General features: G+C 42.0%; 1 protein-coding gene across 3 annotated transcripts in view; it reads right to left on the reverse strand.

Moving 5' to 3' along the window:
* Positions 1-334: 334 nt before the first annotated feature.
* LOC142589992 (zinc finger protein ush-like) overlaps positions 335-21,366 on the reverse strand; it is a 474,624-nt gene continuing 453,592 nt past the window's right edge. For all 3 annotated transcript variants that reach the window (XM_075701785.1, XM_075701803.1, XM_075701794.1), the window contains exons 4-7: positions 18,566-18,911; positions 17,254-17,534; positions 14,461-14,625; positions 335-9,214 (exon numbers count right to left, since the gene is read on the reverse strand). In XM_075701785.1, coding sequence (XP_075557900.1) covers positions 6,825-9,214; positions 14,461-14,625; positions 17,254-17,534; positions 18,566-18,911 — 3,182 coding nt within the window. In that variant the 3' untranslated portion in view covers positions 335-6,824. The remainder of the gene's footprint in view (positions 9,215-14,460; positions 14,626-17,253; positions 17,535-18,565; positions 18,912-21,366) is intronic.

Consider the following 21,366-nt stretch of genomic DNA (forward strand, 5'->3'; position numbering starts at 1 on the left):
TGTTAAAATCCATGGTATTCAATTGGGGGAAAAAATTTCTTCGTAACCTCTAGAAATTTGTAACATTGTGTTTAATAAAATATGGATTGCCCACTTAATGTTTACACAGCAAGCTGAAATGTTGAAGGCCCTCTCTAAATATTTGTTATAGATACGATGATGAGTTTCAGTTCTTGTAGGTGGTTTCTTTGAAACTTCTGCATTCAGTCCCTGTATTGAATATCATCTGAATGTATCATTGTCATTTGATAGCTAGATGGTTGTGTTCATGTTGTCCTACATGCGTAATTGTGAGTTTGTATGTTGGTTTTGCATACATCATATTTATTGCAACATTGTATGTGAGCATTACACAGGCAAAAGGCAATAAATCACAATTCAATGGATTTAGAGGGACCTAAAAAACATGATGCATACATTTAGCAACAGATAAATAAATTAGACATATTTGCCCCGAAAAGATGGGACACTGACTGACAACTAATCAAGAGAAATTACCAGTCCGGTTGAAACTCTGGTTGATCACATGTCTTTTAGGTGTTCTTATTGTGAAATGAAGACACAGGAGCAAACAGTTTTCTTGAACTTCACGTGTCAACTCAACTTTAATAACCATTTTTCCATAAAATTCATTCACCACGACATGTGCTCGTTCTCAATCTGAGCACCGACAGCGCCAAGCACCCAGGAGGTGTACCGCAGCTAGCGTGGAGCAGAAGCTCACATTTCACACACACCCGCGGAAAACAGCAGCTCCCCCATCATCTTTTTCGGACTAGTTTTCTGGAAGACGTCGATGAAAGCAAGAGAACAGAAACAAACACACACACACGCACCTTCTCAAAACACATAAATCTAGATGTGTGTAATATGTATATAGATATGTATAATATGTACGCACAATGTTTTATGCAGAACATTTGCGCATGCAATTGCACCTTTCAGAACTGCAGCCAGTTGTGATGGCATTCACCAAGAATCACTCAAACCGGGTTAGGGATACACTTTGCGTTCGGTCATCTTTCCTGCGAACAACACATCCATCATCACCATCATAGTCATCATCACACGTTTGACTAGTTCAGATGTTCACTTGCAAACACCTGTGACAGGTCGGGAAAACACATCTAGAGGCCTTAATAATTTAGTAGAAATACAGACAAGCTGGTGCTACATACACGACAAGCTTGGTAGTACAGTCGAGAGGCAGAACAAATGTCGCACCGCCCAGCACTATCCTCCCCTATACGCACTCGGTACATGCTCTGCACGCTTCCCTACTTCTCTTCAGAGGGAGTGCAGTCGCAAAGCAAAATACCTCACCGGTGCCCCCAATCGTGGTCTTATCAGCATTGCTACACAAGAAAGGGCTGCATACCACAGGAACAGCTGCACATGCAGCGGCAACACAGAGCAACTAACCTGCACAGCACACCGCATCGAGCCAATTGGCAGATGCTGCTGCGTGGCACACACAGCGGGAGCTAGCAAGGGCAAAGGTGCCCATTTTCAGCAATACCCACTACAGTTCACTTTTCCTGCCAGCACTGAACGATACTTACAATCTCAGTAGAGATTGAAGCGGTGTGGTCACAAAGCCTCGGTCAAAGAACATGCATTCCAAATGAGAACCATTTGTAATGATGAGGCCGTGCTATTTACTATGCCAGTTTGTTGCCAGGAGCTCCTCCACACTGCTTCGTGTGAAATGCAGAGCTGCATGTGTGCACACATTGTGCCAAGTCAAGTGAACTATAGCATGAAGCACTTTAATCATCGCCACTACACACTGTTGGAACTTGCACTGGAATCCTTCCTTGCAAACTACTTCTGAGCCTGTATCACGTCAACACTATTTAGACAAAGATTGTTAACACCCAAATAGCAATATATTTATGTATGGAACAACCATTCAATTCTCAGAAGCTATGGTCGTGCAAAAAGGGGTGCACCTGTCAGGTGCTGTATCAGTACTAAAAGAATATTCATTTTCCCATGATTGAGAAACTAGAGCATAAATTTGTGGGTATTGGTTTTATAGTGAGTGATCAAAATAAAGAGAAGGAAAAAAGAAAAGACAATCTGCAACTTAGTTATCGTTTAGGCTCACAGGCAGTACAGGCTAACGTTGGCATATTACTAGCACAGGCAAGCTTTCAAGGGTGACCTTAAAATATATTTTGTACCAGCTCCATAGTCATTCCACCTCACTCGTGACTTTCACAGTGCAGTGAAGTTTACTGTCTTGATACGACATTCGTCATAGATCCATTCTTTGGTACTCTTGGAGCCTCATGCACAAGAAACATCCATGCTCACAAAGTTCTGCAAGTCAGTATGCCCAAGACGAGTAACATTCCATTTGCCCGGAACATTTCCATCAATGGTCGGTCACTGATGTGGTATATATATGTTGCCGGGACAGCATACGTATGCTGCCAAGATCGGTACTAAAAGGAAGCATCGCAACCTAGAACTTGCACAGAGCATGCAGTGCATGGCAACACCATTTGCCATTAGAAGCACAGTCAACTTTCAGAATCCCAGCCTGTCCTTTCTCATCTGATGCACACCTAACAAGCCCACTGTTGCAAGTCAGCAAGACCCAACAATAGTTGGGTAACCCTACCGGTGACTACCAAGTAAGCTGCTATGTTTGCTTTGCCCATTATTGCAATGGCCTATCTGTATATATGGTGGCCACTGGCCACAACTGAGGTGGAGTGGAATAGATAATGTGCAACACATCTTGTTGGTGGTCTGTGCTTTTTCATGCAGCTGGATCTAAGACATGCACGAAGTTTGGACATCCTGGACATACTGCAGAGCCCATTTTGCAAACACTCTGCCACGGAGTGAGGAAGCTGACGTATCATGTCATATCATGCACGCTCATCGAGCACAGTTGATCACTTTGTGACAGCATTCTACACCAGACATAGAGAACAACTTCGTTAAGTGTGAGGCTCTTTGTACAGGACAGATTGGATAACAGGTCCACGCAGCCAGCGTACAATGCTTCACAAGGGTGACAGCAATTTTAATCCTGATGGGGACTTTTTATAGTAGTAGTTTCAACAATGATAACAGCATGTTCGCTTTGCAAAAGCTGCCTTTTTAAAGTGACTTTTCCTGCTGATAGAATTAAGTTATAGTTCAATGAGCAGTCAGTTTTCATGAAATGCATCCAATTACACGCATTGAAATGTAGAATTACTTCTTTCTGCTTCTTTTCCCCCCTTCCTCTCTGAACATAACAATAACACATCATGTAATCAGTAGGTATGACGAAATGCATAGAAAATATCTATGTGCAAGAGCAGCAGTCAATACACAAGTCTAAATTAGTAGTTGCATAACTGACTATAAGCACAAATTTGCACATAAATTTAGTTTGATCAAACTGAATCTAATCACAGTAACTCAACTGACCACTTGCAAGCACTGCACATCATTCATGCCTAAAGAATGCATCAGCCAAGCGGAGAAAGTTACTTCACATGCATGAAAATTCAGTAGGTACACATTTCCACTAATTCACATTTTCAATGGGCAAAGGCGAGGCAGAAAAGATGTTGAATGTAAATGCAATGGCACTGCGCAATAAAAGCTGTGAGACGGCAATCAAAGATTATGTCACACTAGTATGTTAGAACTATCTTTTCTGCGCTGTTCACAATAACATGAAGGGTGCACTGTTGCACAATATCCTTGTGTCATGCGTTACCCGACAAAGAACTTGAGCGCATCATACTGAATCTAATGTGCTGTGTATTCAGGGGAACTAATAAGCAGCATTACGATGTAACAACAGATGCATGTGCCCTATTGCAAACATTTACATTGCAGTAAGGGTGACACAGAAACCAACTGAAGACTTTTCTATGGATTACACTTTCATAGTTCATGCTGCCAAATAAAATACAAGAGAATAGAGAGAAGATGTGGTACTGCCACTACAATGACAGTGAAGCATAGATATGCAAGCAGTCCCTCAACTGTCATTCTGACCATACATGTACTTCTTAGAAATGTTTCACCATTATGGTGAATCTGCTTGCTTTACTTTATGTATCAGCATTTCAAAGCCTCCTCCCATGGCAAAGTAAATGATCAAGAAACATAGGCAGTACATTACATTCCAACAGCAAATAAAATGTTTCTTCCTCGAGCTTGAGCACCTTCTGTAACCAGTCCTCCTGTATTTTCAGTCATTAATAAGTTAATAAGTGTATTTACTTTGCTGGTGTTTGTCCTACTATCATAGGTAACAATTGTTGCCTGCCACCACTGTATATTGCATACAAGTGTGACATAACTTTTCATTGCTGAATAATAAGAATGCATGAAATGCACCAGAAAAGAAGTTGTGATAGGTGACCTCCAAAGGTTATGCAATGCACATAAAATCAGGAATTCAGCTCTAAGTACAATGCCATTCTTAATTAGCAACATAAACAAAACAACTTAGAGAGGTATGCTGCCAATTTCAAATAAATGCTTCCTGGTGCAATATATAGTTTTGGGTTTTTTTCTGCCTCCTCTGCTTAAGAATGTCAGTGCAAATAATGTTTGCCTAGATATATTGAATAAGTGTTGATGTAGATAGGCTGCGCAACTGCTGCACCTAAGGGGTTCTCTTAACCCACTAGATCAGTTCAAATGCAGAACTTATATGGACTTGACTGGAATGAAGCACACCTTCTGGCTTCATCAACAAATGACCACACAAACTGCATAAACAGTATATAGCCAACAAAAGTAAGGCCAGGCATTCTGTCTCCTTTTTTTTAGCTGGATGTCACAAATTTGCCCACGATTTTGCCTGCCTTTGCTTTTTCCACAATAAAAACTGCACAGTGACCAAGAAAGATGCTTCCATACATGCATTTTCAGTAAAGGTAACAAAGAGTCACAGCGTGTGCACATTAGTGCTGCTTACCAGTACTCACACTCAAAATGCACAGAACAGTGGAATACTTCAATTAACAGTGGACAGCTTACAATAGTTCTTGCTATGCATACACAAAAAAGGTTACATGTAAATGTGCTAACACAGATACACTGATATACAAGTATGTATACTATGTACATAAGATATGCCACATTACATCGTCAGTGCACTCATGTTGACACTGCCTCGTTCAGGTGTTGACCTGGAACAAGTGCTTTCTTTCTCCAGCTAACTCAATGTTACCTTCATACAACAATAGGGCTGGAACTGGCAGATGAATTCATTCAGCCCTTGGTGCCCTTGTTCGTAAGTCACGTGAAAAACAGTCTTCTCTTTTCAACTAATATTTTGTCACTTGTGTCGCCGTTATGAGAAGGTATGAACAATGTTTCTCACGTTCAGACTGGGCCCAGGCGCATGCACTGCATGTGTGTTAAAACAGTAAAGCAAAGAACCTTACTCATATGTGACAGCCAATAATTAACCCTTTGCGGTCATGTATCAGGACCCTCCCAACATGCAAAAATATCTGTTATCGTCACATGTCTGAAAGCACTCAATGCACGCACACTAACATGTGCTGGTTTTATTCTTTGTTTTTGTTGTGGCACCTTTAGGGAACTTCTTCAGCTATTGTATTGCACTTCGCAGCACATGCATACAAGGGCAACATTCTTTAGCAGCCCACTTGAAGAAATTCAGGCATGCTTCTCATGACATGAAGCACCAAGATGATGGCAATGTTTTCTCTGCATACATAAAGAACTCACGTGAGTTTAGTGAATCCATAAGGGCTGAGAAAGAATATGTTCCACTTCTAGATGACCAGCAAACATGCTCAAGTGAGAGCACTGAAGAAGAAAGCAACAATGAAACCTATAGAAAATTATTCTTGCGGTGATCACCTGCAATGTCATGCTGGCTGGAGACTGTGCACTGTACAGGAGCCTCAGAAATAAAAGTTTTGGAAAATAAATCACTCACTACATCTTTGTTCACATGAGTGCTCTTTCTGTACAGCACCCAAAATGTGCGAAATAGTTCCTGACCAGAACAACTGCGAAGTGGGTAAATGCTTATGACCGCAAAGGGTTACTAAATGGCGAGGACAAAAATTTCTGCTGGGTGAAGCATAATAGTCAGACATGCTTTACTTCAACGGCAATCATGTATAAATGTCTCTGACACCAGTGTTCACAGTTGACAGTGAGCTTGCAAGTCATCTGCAATACTGTCATTAAGATGGACACATACACAAGAAGCTTCAAACTGTCGGTGGGGCAGCTGGGAGTGCACTGTAGTAGTAATATTTACCTAGCATAGCAGTTTAAATTCTGCTATTTCAGGTAGAAGGTAGTGAGTGAGCATCCCAGCAAACACTTTGGTAGCCTCTCAAATTGCTTGACAAGTTGCTGATGATGATCACGTGTCCATAAATGCCAGTGTGCAAAGACAAATGCTTTATGAAGGACATGCAGTCGTGCTATTATGAGATGTGACATGGTCATTGCTCTGGCTTTTACTATGTTTACACCTTTTGTGAACACTGGTGCCATAAATCTTGCCCCATGCTAAATGCTAGTTCAGTACAACCCCTGCACGAAAGTTTTCTTTTGCAAACATAATCCAACACAAGCCACGAAAAAGCATTTCAGTCAATGCCGAGTTCAGCTTACTAGAGTAAGCCAATGTACACCTTTTCATAAATGATGACACCATTCCACCTACTGAGCTGTTTAGCTGAACAGAAGGCTTCGTGTTCATTTACACGCACAACAAAGCACCAACACCTGTCCTTGGTGTTCCCTTCAACACAGAGAAGTTCCCAACATTCACCACGAGGACAGGGCAGAAAAAGAAGGCTAGTCTTTTAAGCAGTCCCTGGTGTTGACTCTCCTAATTCTGTTGCTGCACCCGAGCTGTCTGCACTGTCCGGAGCTTGGGCAGTACAATAGTACTTCTTGTGTGCAACAAATGTTGACAGATAGTTGAAAGATATGTCACATGCTTTACAGTATTTAGTTCCTCCATGGACTTTGCTTTTTGGTGTTGCCACAGGTGGCACTGGTTTCATTGCAGCAGCAGCATCAGTATCAGCTGAGTTAGTTGCAATAACGTCCACCAAAGTAGTCTCAGCAGCAGCCGGAGAGCTACACATTGTGACATCCGACTGTAGTTTGGTCACACTTTCTGTGGCAACATCTTCTGCATCCGAAACTTCTTCCACCTTGACCTCTGGCACAGGAGAATGATGCCCCTCATTTGTTGAGGAACGAGGCTTCTCACTTGTGAAGGAATGAACTGCTGAGGTGGCAACTACATCACGATGTACCAGCTTGACATGGCGCACTACATTGCCCTTGTAAGAGGAGGAGTAGCCACACAGATTGCACCAGTGAAGAAGCTCTGTTGGAGCGGGATGATGTTCCTCGCATGCTCTTGAAGTTGAGCTCGACTCTTCCGTCACAGTAGTAGCAGTAGGAGGGCTACCAGAGCGAGCAGAAGCTTCTTCTGTTGTTTCACTCGTAGGTGGAAGGGCAGGAGTCACTGCTGCAGGCACTCCGGCACTGCCATTCCAAGGACAAAGTGTGTTCCCATCTGCACCAACACAAAGAATGAGAGCCTCTTCTTGCATTTGTGTTCCTTTTTCCAGGTGCATACGAACATGAGTGCGCATTCCACGAAGTGTATGGCCTTTGTAACCACATTCTGCACATCGAAATGCCCTCACTCCTGTGTGGGTCACAAGGTGACGCTGTGCAGCAATTTGCGTTGGACAGAAGACATCACAATAGGGACACTTGCGCAGAGCAGCAGAGCAAAGGTGCTGCTTCAGGGCTTCTTCTGTTGGATAAGACAGTCTACATCGTGCGCACGAAAGCTCCGTAGGCCTTTTGACAGCTGCAACGCCCACTTGGCCTTTCAGCACGTCTCTCTTTGGACAGTAGTAGGTCTGGTGAGCTTGAAGGTTGCTAAGTGAAGTGAACTTTATACCACATGCAAGGCAGTAAAACTGGTAGAGTGGTTGAGGTGGTGACTGAACTCCAGCACTCCTTTGGCCAAAGACATCAGGAATAGCGGGCACTGGTGAAGCGCTTGCATTGGCTGACGGTGACCGAGACGCAAGCTCTGATGAAGATCCTTCATCCCCAGAAGGTGAAGAGAGTCGTCCCAATTTCTGCTGCCTTGAAGCACAGTAGTGGCGCTTGTGAGCTAAATAATTTTCATGTTTGTAGAACACAATGTTGCATTCACGGCAGCGAGAGGTTCCTTGCTTTACAACTACCTGTTCCCCAAGTGTCAGTAGTGGATCCATAGCACTGACTACAATAGCAGATGGGTTTGAAGCCTCCTCTAGCGGAGCAGGAGCTGGTGAGGAAGGGTTCCTTGGTGACAGTTGCCTAGCCTTAGCCTCCTTCCGAAGGCTTAGGTCCAGTGGCGTCTCTGTCACATGTTCCTGCTTGATGCACGGTGAATTAGCTTTGCTGCTGCTGGAAGGCGCACTTGCAGCAGTTCCTTCAGTGCTTGGGTCCTTTGCTTGTGTGCCATTTTCCTTCGTTTCACATGGCTCAGCAGGAGTGGATGCTGCAGGGGTTACCGAGCCACCAGATGTCACCAAGGCTGCAGGTGCTACAGTGACAGTTTGGGGGCAGACAATTGCTGGAGCCACAGATGGAGCCACATCTTGCCGCAAAACTCCACCAGTTGTGGGAACGAGGCCGTTTCCAGGCACGTAAGAACATGGAACAAGGATTAATGGGTTAGTAGATATTGCTGCAAATAATGGCTGGTTAAGCAGAACCTGCTCAGGTGCAGCTGGTGCTATGGACACTGTTGGCACTGGGGGTGGGGCAGGGGCAATGCTCACAGGGGCTTTCTGTACATGCCGCGTGCCACAATAGAACTGCTTGTGTACAGTAAATGTTTTGTATGAAGAAAACTGGATGTCACAGTTGGCACAGTATCGAGCACTTGGCGGAATTGAGATGTCTTCTGTAGTTGCTGTTGATGGCACATCAGCAGTGTTGGTTGGGGATGAAGGCGAACCATGTAGCCGCATGTGGCGTGTGAGGCTCCCCTTCCGGTCATAAGCATAAGAGCAGTACTTGCACTGGTAAGTACGACTGCTCTTTGGAGATTTGCTGGTTGTTGAAGAAGCATCTGAGCTGGGGGGTGACAATCCATCTTCCCGGCGAGGACGCTTGGCTGGGACACCACATGTTTCTGTTCCGCCTTCACCATTCTCTCGTGGCGATGAACCTGTTATGATTATGCAAAGCACCAAATTAGCTGGCAACAAATGCTATCCCTCAACTTTCAGAATGGAGGGAAGCCCTCTGCACACACATGTAAGCTCTGTTCAATATCTATTCAAGTTACAGTAGTACTACATGCCATGCAGGAACATCCATTTTCCACCTTCAGGCAGGATTTATTGAGGGCAATACCTCAGTTTCTTACATTGTGAGAGCCTTTTACAAGGATCCTTAAGATCAAAGCAGCTTCAATGTGAACTATGATATAAATCAACTTTCAATCTTGTGTATATTACATTTATGTGTTTAGTGCAATGCTCTAAACGGTTTAGTCATATCATCACGTGAACCGAGCACACCGAGAAGCAGTCTCACAGGTAAGCAGCAAACTATTTTTAGCAACACATACACACACATGCACTTACTAAGTGACTCTAATTGTGACTCTAATGGCTGCAGCGTCTGCCTTGGCAGCACTAGGAGACAGTGCATGTGCCAAAGAGACGCTCTCTCTCTCTCTTGGCAAGAACGTCAATTTTTGGACTGCACTCAACAGTGTCTCAAGTAAAAACGGCAGCTCGGTATTTACCTGATTATAATGCACACCATTTTTCCACCCAAGATTGGACCTGAAGATTGCCTGCCCATCAGAATCAGATGCAAAACAAAAACCATGTTCACAGCGTTGACAGTAGCCACTTGTCAGAACCAGCATATCGCCACTATCATGTGCCCAGAACAGGTTTTCCCATGCGTTGGCGATCACAGACGATTATGTGCCCCTTTAATTACACAACTTATTTTATGTGCTAGGCTACCGGTAACGGAGCCACATCACATGTTTTCAGCATGTCGGAGCTACCCTTCCATTCGTGATGGTTGCAGAGTTGTTGTGGACCACAAACAGGACGCCATGTTATAGTTACACAGTTATGACATCCTACTTATAAAGATCTTGGAGTGACGATGGCAGACATAAGTGTAAATAAAATTTATATTCCGTGAAAGTAAACTCAGCAAATTTTATCTCTTTTCTGTTAACTAGAATGGGAGGCATGCTAATTTTTGTTATAAAATTAATGTGTTAGATTAGGATACACATTGTTTTTTATTTTTTAATTATAAAAATTGGAAGCAGGTTTGACTCATGGCATGTTAGAATCAGGTAAATACTGCCACATAAGCAATAGTGCATTTGGGCATTTTTTCTGTTTGCTCTTTTACTTCGACTCATCAATCAATCAATTCCACTGGCCTCTGAAACTCTTAAAGGTGGACTAATGGAAGTCAACTACAAATAATATTTATTTCACAATACTGCAGGTCATTGTGACCTAAGTATTGTAGACCATGCTACATTTTTATACCTAAACCTTGAATAAAGCACCTGACAATTACCATATGCATTTGAATGGCATTTCTTGGCATGTCTGTCACTATGTAAATATTGTGCCAGGTCTTTCTGCTGGTTCTAATTTGCTGTGTCACCATTTGGCTTTTAACACCAACCTGACAACCAATGCATGGCACTATGGTCAGTCCATATATACAGCAGACTTCCGCTTTTTCGACTCCCGGTAATTCGATTTTTCGGTTAATACGGTCCTGAGCGAAGGTCCCAGCCAGCTTTAATGCATTTCTATCGGCCCAAACTTCCGATCTCAAAATTGGCCTTCGCCGAATAATTCAAACTTGACTTCTCAGCTTCGCCGTAATACAGCCCTGTTATGCGGTGAAGCATACCAAGAATAGAAAGTGGCGATTTGAGCCCTCGTTTCACCCGCCATGCGCGTCTCGTATATGAGACCGTTAACGGTGGCTAACGTACCTTAACTATACGCACGCGTACGCGCTGTCCACTGAGAAGCGTAGAAAAACCTTCTGTATTTTCGCAACGCTAACGAAAAAGAAGCCAGTAAGAAGAAAAAGGCCAGAAAGTCGAGGGGACACTTAAAGCCAACAAAAGAGCGGGGGTCTATCTAACACTCTGAAGTACTGCCCATAAAATTATTAGGAGTCTCGGTGCTCGTACTGTTCCCGGATACGGCGCAAGTGCATGTGTAAATTAAAGAACACGTACTATGGCCCGCAGCATAGACACCTTTTCCCGCTTGGTATGCTTAGACGCATACCGCATATTATTGCGGCGAAGCGAACTTTAAGGCTGTATGGCAAAGTAACTCTTTTCCTTCTCCTCCCAAAAAAGTCGAATTTGCAATTTTGGCACAGAAAAATTGACTGCACTATGAGAAACAAACCTGCGGAAACGCGACCTCGAGAGCCCACTTAAAGCGGTTCAAATATCGCGCCGAACTGTGCCGCGCGCCCTGGCGTTTAAAAATGGCGGGTGAAGGTCGATATGTTTATCCTTGTCGTTCGCGGTTTTCTGCGTTATGACGTGGTTTTTTTTTGCTTGTGTATGTGTGATAAGTAAATGATTTGTACTAAAGAATCACATATTAATTAAAAGAAAATGCCACATCCACCCAATTATCGCAATTGTCATAAAGGAATTCCATACGGGTTCCTCGAAAGAAAACCACCGCAGTTGATGAAAAATTTGTCCTGGTCCGAGGCTCCAACCCGGGACCACCGCCTTTCTGGGGCAGCCACTCTACCGTCTGAGCTAACCAGGCGGCTAGCAGATGGCAGGGCGAAGTCGAATTGGTTAACAACTCGAAGCAAGAGTTTGGTGTAATAGCCCTTTGTAAAGAAAGAACTATTACGTCAAACTCTTGCATATGCTTACGTGGTTGTGGTCGCCTCTGTTTCCAGTTTCAAACACATTACTTGCCCAGAAGATGGCATGATCGTCCCGTAAATGGAGCAAAAAGAGGACTTTTAAAGGTAATCGGTCTTCTGAGCAAATGTATTCATGGAGGAACACAGAACACCAATGAGTCGCTCAACTAACTCATCTGGTGCCGCTGCCCTAAGAAAACTTTGTCAGTGCTTACACATTGAAGACAGCAACTAACAATGCTGTAGCCTACTACAATGACGGTAATTCTGCACAAAAAGCTATTCTGGAGGCCCTTGGTCCGTTTCAGATCTCTTTTGAAATATTGCCCTCGACAGGATGGACAAAGAGCGTGTTGACAGGGCAGAATTCTATGAGTCTGCCGAGAGCAAGAAAGACTGACGGATAAAAAGGAACACTAAGAAGGATTTTGTAGACACCTGCAAGAAAGTCAGCAGTGAAATGTATTCTCCTGGGGCATTCTGAGCATCCACAAGCAGTATTCAAATATAAAACTTCATTTTTCTCAAATTGCATTTTTTATCAATTTTTAAAATTCTATGTACCTTTTCTCAGAAAGTATTATTCCTATTCCAGTGAAACTTTGTACACATGTACTACAACCAGTCATAAATATTCTGAACTAAAAAAATCTCTGATGATATGAATGATAACACTTGAAAAATTTACACTGCAAGAAACCCCCCTTGTGGCTTCGTGCAAACAGAGATCTTACTTTTTTTTGGGTGCGAACTCCAAAGTGGGTATAATATCTTTTTAGTTCAGATATAACCTATGGATATTTAGAATAACACTGTGTAATATCACCACATTCCTCTGCGTGGTTGCAGAGAAAAGGTACATCAAATAACTAAACACACCTGAAATTTTGGGAGTGGGCCACAGGAAAGGCACACCATTTAGACACAAAGTGTCTCGTGTTGTACCCAAGAGCATTGTTTGTAAGCACATGAAATTTGATGCGAATATCTGCAGCCGTTTCTAAAATATTACGTTAAAACTAACATGTACCATTTACCCTACCATACCTCTTTAAAGGCAAATACTACCCAGTGAATCAACGGCATGTTCTGGCTTTTTTTTTTCTGCTTATTGTTTAATTCAACCCGACGCATAATTCGACCGGTTTCGTCGGTCCCGTCATTATTGAATTACGAATGTCGACTGTACATGAAAATGGTTGTACAGATAGATTCAGAGTTTCATGACGATGTTAACTCTCCGAAATTGAGAAATTGTTCACATAACGGCCCAACATAGTGTAGCCCATGAACCGACAATAAGATCACCAACAGCTGGCACTGAATGCAGACATTCTCTGCTGAAAAATAAACTCAACAAAGTATGTCTATTGCCTATGCAGCATGACCACTTAGCTTCTATCTAACCCAACGCAAGAGCTAATACTATACTAGTTTAGCAGCTTAATGCATTCCTAATTTAGTCCAGTCCACTAACTATAAACCAATTCACAGATTAAAAACATACTTTCCTATAAAACAGGTTCATTACGACTGCATCTGCTCAAGAAACAAATTATTAGGGATTCAACAAGTTGCCAGGTCAATGTTTTACATTGGAAGATAAGTGATACAGTGCTCTTTTTACCAATAATGGATTACTGAGGTCTGCTAGCTGGCACGAAGCCAATTATTGCACTCCTGTAAGCTGCCATGTCATTCACATGCTCACAGCAAGTGTGGTGCATATGTGGTAGCACCGTACAATAGATTTTTTTGCAGTCGAAGTTTCATACTGAAAATCTGCTCCATTCCACACTTAGCTTATAACTTGTCTGTAGGCTGCCCTTGCAAGCTGGGTACAGCAGAAACTTTGTGTGGCAGCAAAAGATGCACAAGGTAAATGACCCTGAAATTTGAAGCAACCCTAAAGGCTGCAGCCAGCATTTTCCCGCACATCAATCATGCCGTTGAGCCAACCTCCGAAGCTTGCAGGGCTTCCTCTGTTGCCCTAGCCTATGCATTAAGTAGTTGTGTTGTCGCTAGGCTACAGTTACTTCCAGTCATCCTAGCTGAACTGGTTCAATAACCAAGTCATTATAAGTAAGTAATTCTCCACAGGCTTCTTGCAAAATGTTCGATAATAAAAAACTGTCTGCACTAAGAGTTTAGTCTAAGAAGGGAAATTATAAGCAGGCTTAACTGTACAATGTGTGTTATGATTCATGGTAACAAGGTATGTTATCTCCCCTGTGCGAGTTCGAAATATGGCAGTTTCAAACAATGGGACGTGTACAGCACACATAATTAAGCACCAGACAAATATTGCTAAACCATGCAAACAACGAAGTGGAGCAACATATATACTCTTGTATCCTACCTCTGTTGGTCATTCTCTAAAAAGAGAAAGGATTGTACGCTGTGCACTAAAATCTTTCCCCTACAAAACTGTACAGGTTTGGTGCAATGCTGTAAACATGGAACCAAGCAGCACCTAAAAGAAATGAGTACTATAATACTGGTACTCACGCTGGTTGGGTGAGACAGGGGGCTGGCAATCCTCAGTAACTTCAGTCTGTGATCGAGCTGGTATAAAGGCAGCTTTCTCACCTCGCCGAGAACAGTAGAACATTTGGTGGGCTTTTAGTGTTTTGCCACTGCTGAATTGGATGCCGCACATACCGCACTCGAATGCTGCAAATATTAAGTCGCCATCCTCAACAAAGTGGCAATACAAAACAGATTTCAAGACTGACTAAGCATTTGTCAAGTCTTAATATTAATAAGCTTTTCTATTTTATTTATTCATTATATCCTAAAGGTTGAACGACATTACAGATGGGAATGGTTAAACAAAGAAGTTTCTAGTATTACAGTATTATTCTGGGAGATAAAGCTGCCACTACAATCAATAGCAGTTGTTCTATATGTACATGAACAAACAAAACTATAACCGTATACAAGCATAATAGATAATATAATACCACAAGCTCAGAATGATACATTACATATGTATAAACAGTTCGTATAAGTGCCAAACACATACTAAAATGACTCTATGATTCCCTTAACCAAATTACTGTGAACAGCAATTATGTGCCCTCTCAGTAGACCTACGTAAATTTTCAGAATTGTCAGTCAAAGACAACAAACGCTGTCGCACATTTCTTGCCAAAAAAGGTCATGCAGCCATGACTCGCTGCAGCCTTTGGACACTACTCTCCTGTGACACGCACTGCTTGCATGAGCTATCCTCCACCATAAAGCAATTTTAAGCAGCCACATTGGCATGAATAAGTATTCAACTATACCAGCACAAAGTTTCAGCTCAAAACATTTGCTATGCTGCTTACAGAAACACAAAATTATTTTCACTCTTTTACAAAGAATACAAGTGGTCCCCCTTGGTTTTTTTTAAACTTCTGTCTCCCTTAATTGGTCCACACACCTGGAAGCTTCACCACAGATATCTTGGAATGTGCTCATATCCTTGCTAAGTTTTGTCCCAGTGCAACATTTATGTTTTCATTGAACTATGGCTTTCATATTCCTGTATATATAATCTCTGTAGCTCACTCTAATTAATGTGAATTTGATACGTTCTTGCGAGTCTCTGCAATTTCCCCACAACTTTGCAACTTCAAGAATATTCTGCACAGTGCCCACTCTGTTAATTCAGTTTCCCTGATCCAAGTTTAAAGCCAAACTTTCTTTGCAAAGCTGTATGGATTTTGATGCTGCAGTGGCTAGACTGAGAAGAGGAGGCTGTAAGAAGGGCAAGGTGGAGAGGAGGCCATGTGTAAGGCAAAGAGCCATTTATTGTATTGGGTGAGTGATGACGTCATTCCCACAGATGTGTCTCAGTGGCATCTCACACTGGCGCTCTGGGTTGATGCATTGTGTAACACTACAGAGATGGCTCCAAATGGGGTGGTCTATCAATCTGTGAATCGTGAAGCAGCACAAGAAGCTGCTTTAGCCAAAAGACAAGAAACTCAACAGTTTCTCATTTTTCAGCAGCAAATTATTTTGGGCCATTTTAAATCAATAGGTTAAACCTGCCCCAATATGGGTCTGTCACAAACATGCTGTTATGCTTTCAATGTGAAGGTGCCTTTTACTACATACATCAACATGTATGTGTCATTGTTCTAAAGGGCTCATGACCTATCAGGTATTTCCACATACATTATGTATGCTAGCAAGTGCAACGTGGTGCACACTATTAACATGGCACCAGGACGGGCATATTAACCGAAGTTCGAATTAAAGGAAGCAAACTGAAAGGAGGGCTCATGTGCAGCGCTGCATTAGGCGGCACATGTGCATGATTAACGCACGAGTGAAGAGTTCCGGAAGTGTGGCTTCGCGGCAGCGCAACGAGTACTACTGTGAAGCCACACTTCTAAGCAACATTTTTTTCTGCTGTTAAGTTCCACCTCAAGGCTAAATTCGCATTTAACCCGCACCCTGACTTTACTATCAAATTTTTAAAATTCTTGCTACGGGTTATAAGTGCCAAAATACGGCACTTGCAATAGAAGAGAGAAGCAGCAGTCAGTGCTCGGCTGCACTGTGGGGTCAGAAGCACCACTGCTTGAGTTGGCGCATTGCTGAGAGCACGGTCAGTGCTGCAGCATGTTCAAATTAACTGTTGCAAATGCTTACGCAGTCAGTTTACTGGGCGCTTTCGCATATTGAAATACGCACAATTTTGACAGTACCACCAGCGTCAGTTCAAATAAACTACAAGTTCGAATTAAGCAGGCTCAAATTAATGAGATTACACTGTTCCATGGTTTCGAATTCACTTCCTGATGTGGAGTCAATGTACCACTTAAAGTGCACTACGGGCTACTGTACTGCAATGAGCACAGGCCAAGTTTCACATGAAGCCGTTGATCAGTGTGCTATTTGTAAGGACTAGTGCCGTGACTTGTTTATTCTTGGATTTTCTAAGCCTCGCAGATACAAATACAGCGCAAGTATACTTTCTACAAAAACAGAATGAACCCTATGTTTGAATTCTTACACTGCATTTCGTTATGGTCTACAAAAATACAAAGGTATCATTCAACCACATGGGCATTACTGAATCATCACTAACAGCAGTTCATACCAATGTAGACAGAGTTGCCAGCCATCCCCTCTGTTTCTGTGTTTTACAAGTTCGAGCTCTTGACCCTCACAGTATGGTACAATGTAGTCTACAACATGCACCCAAAACTGAAGTTCAGGTTAATGTCTCTTTGGGACATTAGACGTTTGATGACATTCCCAGTGCCTGGGTGGCAATGCAGAGATATAACAAGCTGAACTTACTTTGCTGAACAACAATAGCAGGCCGCTGCAAGAGCATGGAGGGGCTTGTGCCAGCCAGAGGGCTGTAACCATTTATGTGTTCAGGGTGCAAATCAGCTTTCTTGGAAGCTGCTGTAGCAAGCTGGTCATTTTTTGTGGCTCTAGAATCCCCATCTGGATCATCAGAAGGCAGGTCATCAGATGACTGGCCACTTGGAATTGCAGCAGGACTGCAGGCTTCCATCTTTACTTGAATGCGCGTCATTTCACTAGACTGTTGTGCCACTTCACTGTAAAATTCACTGTAAAAAATGAAGAAAGAAAAGAATGCCCACCCCAGGAAAACCTTCAATAACCTCTCACTCACACACACACACGCACATGCACTTATGCACGTATATACACATAGTATGCAGGCAGCCACCGAAGCATAAAACTGGAGAGGGTAGGATCTTCCAAGATGGTGTCCTTTGCAGCAAGGCAGTCTAAGAAGCATCCAAAGGTATCACTCTACACTAAGTACCAGTTGAATTTCTATTAACACTGTAGTATTTGCAGAAACAAACACCCATCAGTGATCAAAATTCACTACTTAAATAGTGCATTTCGACTATTGTTTCTGTGTTCCTGCAAATACTGCACTGTTATTAGCAAAACATTATTTCAGTATTTTTAGGTTGTTAATTACAGTAACTTGCACTGATGGAAAAGGAGGAGCCATCACACGCATACGATAGTTTTCTATATTTATTGTCATTTCAACTTTTTATAAATTAAAATGGTAAAATGTCAATATAAATAGAGGGGTTCAACAAAAATGTCAACATCTTTTTGAGAGTTAGAAAAACACGAAAATGTAATATCAATCGAGCTTAATCTTTGATTCACTAGTGACTTCCCACACACAAAGAAACAACACAAGGGCATCACACAAGTGATTAAATTTTTTCTGTACATTTAGAATACTTTGGTGGGTGCACTATATTTATGGCTGACCTCATTGTCTGTCTGTTCATATGGTTATGACCAACAAAAAAAATTAAGCCTTTGAATCGCCTTACTCATCTCGCTCCTCTTTATCAAGAGTATGTTGACTGTAATACAGGAAACTTCACTAAAAATTTATGATGACAGTGTGATAGCACAAGAATGACACATGGACAGAGGGAAGAAACACACACAACCTCCTCTGTACTTCTGTCATTTTTGCGCTATTACTCTCGTAATGTACCAACAAGGCCAAAATTATCTAGTAAACATTTATATGCTATGCTGCCGTAGTGATTAGTTTAGAGAACTACTAAACATGTTGGCTGAAATGAAAAGCAATTACCTTGGTGACTCAGCCTTTTCAGCATGATCACTGTTTTCTGCACCATCAGGTGCTTTCTGCTCATCATCAGCTGGTACATCTGGGCCATTACAGATAGTAGGAACAGGTGAGCTGGAAACTGTTGTTAGCGGGCTTCTCACACCATTCTTCAACTCTTCTGCGGCAGATGAAGCTGACTCTAGATTATCAGTGTCATCAACAACAACATCAATGTCATCACCCAAGGCATCAGCCGGACTCTCGGTACTTGGTAATATCTGCTTGTTTCGTGGAGATGCAGTGAAATGAGCCAGGAGCTCGGTGTCTGCTGCAATGTCACGTGTCAGGTTGCACCACACCTCATCACCTGCACAAAAGGAAAAATGCAAATATTTGTAGGTCAAAATGCTGTAAATAAATTACAAGTGCTCCACAAGCAAGGAAGCCTGAACGTAGTATGCAGTGGTTTTCTAGCCCTGTGCTTTCTACTAACGTGAAACTTTTCAAATGGAAAGAACATTTGCTGTCTTTTAGCTAAATTTGAAGGGTAACACTGAAGTCTGCAAAAAAAAAAAAAGAAATGATAAGGAGCATAGACTGCTTCTGGCCATAAATGCACTGTACTCCTCAGGTGAGGAGAATGTCTAATTTTTTCCAGACAGCATAGTCTGAAACCAAGAGAGCATGCAGACATGGAGAAAGGAGATTTATTCTAACATGCGGCCATGTACACGCTTTAGAAGTTTCAAATAGAGCCTGCCTGTTCTTCTGCATACTATATTACCTTAGATTCTTCCAGACACATTACATACATTCTTTAGTCTGAGGGAACACTGACATTGGGAATGGGAATGACATCCTAGGTGAGCACGAGACTTTTCATTAGGGAGGCGGAACTATCAGCAGTGCTGCACTTTCTCTTTTGCGATTTATCCAACCTGGGACATTTTGCATACATTCAATGAGAAATTAAAAGCCAGCATGGAACATAATATTTATTCAATACAGTATCTGCTTATCATACTACTATACTGTAATACGCTGTAATGTACTGTCCACAGCTGATTTTAAGTGCCCTGCAACCAGACACTGAGATACAAACTGCTGCAAAAAAAAAAAAAAACAATATTAACGGCTTTCTGTTCATGTATCCACGAAATGTTGATGGTTGCAAAGTCATAAATGTGTAGCTTCTTTTTTTTCAAATTTCTCCTAACAGCACAAACAAGGACATCTAAAAAGTTTCATCTTCCTAAAATATAAAAACAACCCCCACAAGAAAAAAAGGCAAAAGCAACCATCAAAGAACCTCATGGGACATAGAACTAACAACCGTGTGTACGCCTAGGAATGAGACCACTGCTGTGGGTAAGTGGTTGAAGAGTCTGGCTGCAAAAAAGAGCATCCAGGCATATCACATTTTAATCCTACCAATGCCAAAGTGCCATATTTACATGTATTAAAGCACTTCTACTTTTTTTTCCCAGCCATGATTAAGGGAAGCTGCTCAGGGTCAAAGCAAATGAGAATTATAACAAATCCAAAAAAGAAGCCTAGATTTCTTATAGTGATTCAGAATGTGTTTACATGTTGTGCTGGATGCAGGCAAAATATGGTTGACTACGCAAATTACTCTTTGTTACGATCACATTCCTTCCTGTCACATTTGACACCCGATAACAAATTGTTCTCAGTTCAAATGAGTCTACTTGTGATTCTGTGCACCTTACAACTCTTCACACTGACATCAGCTTGAACAATAAATATATTCCCCGCCCAATAGTGTGAAATGAATGCTTCCTGAATAGTATTTTTCCTAGAGTCATTGCACAATGAAACATGCTGCCAGATGCTGTGGTTATCTCACCACCACCACCATAGATAGTTTTCTCAATTTCTCAGCACATCAATATTCTCTGAATCTCCATCAAGACTACTATTTGCCTGTTGCTTTTATGAGTAAGTTATGTCGCTTTTTCTGGCATCATCGATACTGAGCATTTGTTTCACTCCTGAATGAATATTGAGTATACTTCAGTAACTATTTGCTTCTACCCGTGTAATAGCCCAACATAGAGCTGAAAAGATAAATAAATAAAATGATTCTCAACAACCTGAATTCAAGAACAATGTGTGAGCTTATACTTGTGCGCAAAATTATTTTCAGGCTCTTTTATAGCTTGTGAGCAGGAGCTGCTCAGCTGATTTTTTTTTTTTAATATTGCTTTCTGCAATACACTTCCACGTGACTATGGCCAGTTGGGTAAAATTCTGAGTTCACAGATTTCATTAAAATGCCTACAGAAGCCTCAGAGGCCAACAGCAGAGGTGTGCAACTCTGAGGTATGCAACTAAAGGAATTCCTAGATGAAACTCTAATGATCATTAATAATTTTTATTCATATTGTTATCACAGCCCATTGAAGGAACTTGAAATTTTGTGCACTGATGCCTATCCAGCATGATACCAACATGCTTACATTCGACTGACTAAATTTCATGTACATAAAACAAAGCTAGTGTTCGACTTAATGATAACAGATTCTGCTAAGAACAACAACCAAGTTTCTAAACATCTAATGAACATGCAAAGTTACAGCAAGAAATGTGAAATTATCTTTTGATAATGGGCGCAGACATGGCTCTGGCATATTAAAAAATTGTGGGGTTTAACGTCCCAAAACTGTGCAGTGGGTTATGAGGGACACCACAGTGGAGCGCTCTAGACTGAGTTCGTTGACGTGCACCTAAACCTAAGAACATCAGCGTTCTTGTATTTTGCCTCCACTGAAATGTGACCGTGGCGGCCAGGAATTGAACCT

The sequence above is a fragment of the Dermacentor variabilis genome, chromosome 1 (genome assembly GCF_050947875.1).
Source record: "Dermacentor variabilis isolate Ectoservices chromosome 1, ASM5094787v1, whole genome shotgun sequence".
Taxonomy (NCBI): Eukaryota; Metazoa; Arthropoda; class Arachnida; order Ixodida; family Ixodidae; genus Dermacentor; species Dermacentor variabilis.